Here is a 4,893-nt window from a genome sequence, read left to right on the forward strand (position 1 = left end):
GTGTGTGTGTGTGTGAAGGAGTGGGTGCCCCATTGAGTGTAGAGAGGACACGCATGCTGCTGGTTCTGAGAATCAATGTCCTTGCAAAAGGCCACAGCGGCGTCTCCATGGAGACCCTTGACGTTATGATCAAGGCCTTCAACGGTATACCACTATTCCATTTTATTCTATTCTGTTTTATTATACTATTCTTTTTTATACTATTATATTCTTAGATTATTATTGGATTTTAGACTCTTTAACACCCCACAGACTCTCTGAATTTGTATAGCACCTTTCAAACTCAGTGACAAATGAATAATTTGCACAAGGTAAAGAAATGCATGATAGCAACAATAAACAAACACAATAAAAAGCAGAGTAATATTAATAATAATAACTTTTATGATCAGTAAAAGTAGAATAAAAAACTGCTGTATAGACAGTTAGTGAGTGATTGATAACACAGTTTAACATAGCTGTAATCATACGAACAAATCTCTCCAGTGTGTTATAAGGAATTTATTAACTCTCTGTTTATAGCTGTGTCAAAACCTCATGTTCAAGGATCAAGCAGGGACATGTATTTATCATTATACAACACAAGGTTGTACAATGCAATTAAAGTTTGCAGTCCCTTCATGCTGCATACATAGAAAGAGTTCATTATATCGAATTAACAATAACTAATAACAATAATAATAAGATAAAATAATAATAATACAGTTATATAAAATAATGTTGAGCTTCAAGGTTTGTTATGAACATGAAAATAATAGCTTGACAAAAAACGTTTAACTCAAAGACAATTTATCAGATTTCTTCTGGGGCTTTCAGCTGCCTCTAATGGCCTTCATCAGCAGATATAGTTGGCTCAGCTGGATGAATAAATACTTCAGTCATAATAAATGTTTCATTAATGAATATAACAAATAGAATACATATTAATAAAGATGTATATATTCATATGAAATATAAGCACTGTGGTATATACTGTCACACATGTCCTTGTATAAGCCTTCAGCTACACTGTAGTGTGTTATGTTGTACAGTGAGTTCTGTTAATAGTTTACATACTGTCTAAGACTGAATAGGTGTGTGTGTGTGTGTGTGTGTGTGTGTGTGTTTCCAGCGTCCTGTTTGTCCTGGGTACCAGAAAAGGGTACTGTGGGAGCGAGTGGAGACTTGGCCCCCCTGGCTCACCTCACGCTGGGCTTGATGGGGGAGGGCAGGATGTGGTCACCACAGAGCAGCTGGGCTGATGCCAGGGCTGTGAGCTTCCTTACTGTTCCACACAGTGAAAGCCTTTTTTTTTTGTTCCACTTTCTAATAAGATATACGTACAATTCCTTAATATAAATTGTAACGGCTTTATCACTGGCCAATAAATGCTTTTAGATCTATGATGATGCTTCTGTTAAAGTGAAAAGGCCATGACCCTTATTATGGTTTTAATTCAGAATTACTGATGACCCCAATATTCAATGTGTTATAAATGCTAATAAATCACTGACAAAGGTTTTTTCGCATACAATGATGAATCAGGTTAGGAATTATTATTAGTTATTACTAAACTGATTTTGGTCTGGATACTCTGCAGCCAGGTATAAGTCAAACTGGCAAGTTTCAGAAAAGGATCCAACCTGGCAACCCAAAAGTTGTTTTCTTAATGACTTATTACTGGCCTATAACCATGAAGTAATGATTTATTAGCTATTTTTCATCATAAGCTACTCACAAACCTTTTGTAAGTAAGTGATTGTGTCTATGTTGCAGGTGTTGGAGGGCCATGGGCTCAAACCTCTCTCGCTGAAACCAAAGGAGGTACTAGGCTTTTTTCTTAAGGGAAAACTACTGTTTATTAAAACTTTGCTTTTATTTTTGTTGCCCAGGCTGTAATATATATTATATAGATATACTGTAGATATATAGATATCTGTCAGTTAAAAAACAAATCCATGTAAAATTACAGAACAAAAGTCTTATTTTTCAGTGATTATTTACAGTACATTAACATAACTGATAGAGAACATGACCCGAGCGACAAAAATAATATCCAACCATTAATAAACAGTATTTTTCTTGCAGTGCAAATAGATGAATATTTAATTTTCTGTTCATCAGTGGATTATTTTAATTATTCTGGTCGTCAAACAGGGACTCGCTCTGATCAACGGGACTCAGCTGATATCGTCTCTGGGTGCGGAGGCTGTGGAGAGAGCTGTGAGCGTGGCCAGACAAGCTGACGTCATTGGAGCCTTGACTTTGGAAGCCCTGAAAGGCACCGCAAACGCCTTCCACAGCGGTACCTCTAGAGACTTTAAATTCCCTGACTGTTGACTGGAAGCTTGGATAGCCAGTCATGAGCATAAACACATGTTAACAAAATAATTGTTTTATCTTTGTTAAAATGACAAGGTGTTCAACTTCTGCATAACAGTACACCATCAGATTGAAATATGTTCAGAAAACATTATGTTTCAGCCTCACAGAGAGACAGAGGAACCTCAATTATGGGATCAGAGGACAGGATTTACCCCTATAGTGCAGGTCAGGAGGTATTACAAGCTAAATTCATTTCAATCACATATGAATCAGGCTATAGAAGTGAAAACAGTGAGTGTAGTTCACCATAGGCATTTTTCCCAGCAGACATTTGGACTTGGACTGGTGAGAGTAGGATAAGCACAAGTGTTATATTAAAGATGACTATTCATGGCTATTCAAGCGTCCCAGTGAGTCAACATGAACAATACCGGTATCCTGAAATTAAAGCGGCTAAATGGAATTCAGCCTAGGGCAAGTGCTGAAAAATGTATCCCAATAAAATGTTTAATTTCAGTCGATTCCAATAATTATTGATCATTTTTAACAACATATTAAAGACCAGGTGGGAAAAAGGTTTCCTTTAGAAACTTTATTTAGAATTCACACACTTTTTTTTATCAAGGCACACAGGTAATAATTGTTAAGGTTTGTTGTATTGTTGCTGAGTACCTAACAGATGTTGCATAACAGAAACAGGACACCAAAAGAGTTCTACGCTTGCTCTGTGTCTGCTGGATATATAAATAAAACCGTTTGCCTAGAAACTATATAGGGTGGTAATGTAAACATATTGTGGCTAAAAAAAAAAGATTGAATACTGCTTTAAGAAGTGAGAGCTGCACAGTCAGCAATTCCTAGCACTGCATATACAGGATGGGCCAACTAATCAGTATGTATGTATAATATATCAGGATACTTTTCTTTAAATGATATCAGTGATGGTAATTCCTGTTTTCTATTTTTGTATTTTGTTACAGATACTGTAATGTTAATGACTGTCTTCTGTTGTTCTGTGTGGTGAAGGAGACTTCACTCCTTGTGCACATAATCACACTGCAGACCGTACAACTGTATTAATGAAGAGAATTGCTGTGTTGTAGCTATCCACGCAGTGAGACCTCACCCCGGTCAGGTGAAGGTGGCTGGGAGGCTTCGCTCTCTGTTAGACTCTGATGTCTTCCCTTCTCAGATCTCAGGTAGGACCTGCATGAACTGCACAATATTGGCTTTAAGAGTTCTGTGTTGATAACCCCCACATACATTGAGACAGAGTACAGTTACTGAATGTTATTCAGTAATATGTCAAATTGAATATGTTATTATTATACATGGTTGGAATTTTTTAAAGGTTGTATATATATATAGAGAGAGAGAGAGCACCAGCATCTCAGACAAAATCAATGGGCGCTACGGCCAACCAGACTCCATTGACAAAACCAATAATTTCAATTGATAATGAAGAATATTTTTGTTAGTCTTTTCATAGTCTTTCCAATAGTCATGCACGCTGATGATTCAGGCAAAGCCTTAATTCACTGATGTAAATGATAAATACAGCAGTTTCAGTCTCTCTACTCAGCTACAGACGAAGCAGACTGGCATTGCAAACAAACCACAGAGAGGCTGCGATGTCATTCATGACTCCACTTTACACATCAAATAGTTGTCTGCTGCTATATTGTTTCAAATCTCATATATATAACTTTTAAACAATGACTTCAGTAATCATGTTACTTGGCAGTTTCCTCTCTCTGATTTCCTCATGATGTTCTTCCTGTAGAGAGTCATAGATCATGCAATCGTGTTCAGGATGCCTACACCCTGCGCTGTATCCCACAGGTATAGTGTATGTGTGTGTATGTTAATAATAGTATCTTGTTCTATTTCAGTTCTACACAAGCAGTGTTGAGCCTTTGACTGAATGAATGAGGCAGATTACTTTATTTGGCTGTGCCTCTGCTTGCTGCAGGTTCATGGAGTGGTCAATGACACCATCGCTTTTGTCCAGAATGTGATTTCCACTGAGCTGAACAGTGCCACAGACAACCCAGTATCCTACAGGAACAGCTGCTCATGTTACCCCACAATGTGTCTGTGAGAGTTGTCACTTTAGACAGCTCTTACGTTGTCTTATCTGCCACTTCAGACTTTTCTTGAAGCCTTTGAAATGAGCATTTGTGTATAATTATGATCTTCTGACAGAAAATGTTATATTTGTCAAAAAGAAGTTACAGCCAGTTATGGAAGCCCATTTCTGCAAATGTGATGGGAAAAAAAAGATTCTGGAAGTCATTATAATGGGAAACTTTCTCAAAAATACTGGTAGGTAGATTTTATTATCTTTGGACAGAGACCGACTAGCCCTTACTTCCAGTCTTTATGCTAAGCTAAGTTAGCTAGCTACCAGCTCCAGTTTTATATTCAACAGATTTTATATTGAACTGTCAACAAAAAACGCAAATAAGCGTATTTCTCAAATTGTTGAACTACGTTGAACTTCAACAATCTTTCACCTCAATCTTTATTTAGACTCCTTAATATGAATGTCCAAAATGGGCCCTAAAAGTGTTTAACATTAAGGAGGAT

At 37.0% G+C, this 4,893-nt stretch overlaps 1 protein-coding gene across 4 annotated transcripts in view; it reads left to right on the plus strand.

Annotated features, from left to right (window-relative positions):
- LOC118341784 (histidine ammonia-lyase-like) overlaps positions 1–4,893 on the plus strand; it is a 12,918-nt gene that overhangs the window by 2,890 nt on the left and 5,135 nt on the right. For 3 of the 4 annotated variants that reach the window (XM_035680184.1, XM_035680169.1, XM_035680161.1), the window contains exons 8-14: positions 19–144; positions 1,112–1,251; positions 1,756–1,803; positions 2,137–2,284; positions 3,408–3,503; positions 4,088–4,146; positions 4,277–4,357. In XM_035680184.1, the coding sequence (XP_035536077.1) occupies positions 19–144; positions 1,112–1,251; positions 1,756–1,803; positions 2,137–2,284; positions 3,408–3,503; positions 4,088–4,146; positions 4,277–4,357 (698 nt within the window). The remainder of the gene's footprint in view (positions 1–18; positions 145–1,111; positions 1,252–1,755; positions 1,804–2,136; positions 2,285–3,407; positions 3,504–4,087; positions 4,147–4,276; positions 4,358–4,893) is intronic. The other variant, XM_035680176.1, reaches the window with a different exon arrangement.

The sequence above is a fragment of the Morone saxatilis genome, unplaced genomic scaffold (assembly GCF_004916995.1).
Source record: "Morone saxatilis isolate NCDOM2014 unplaced genomic scaffold, NCSU_SB_2.0 Contig10, whole genome shotgun sequence".
NCBI classification, from domain to species: Eukaryota; Metazoa; Chordata; class Actinopteri; family Moronidae; genus Morone; species Morone saxatilis.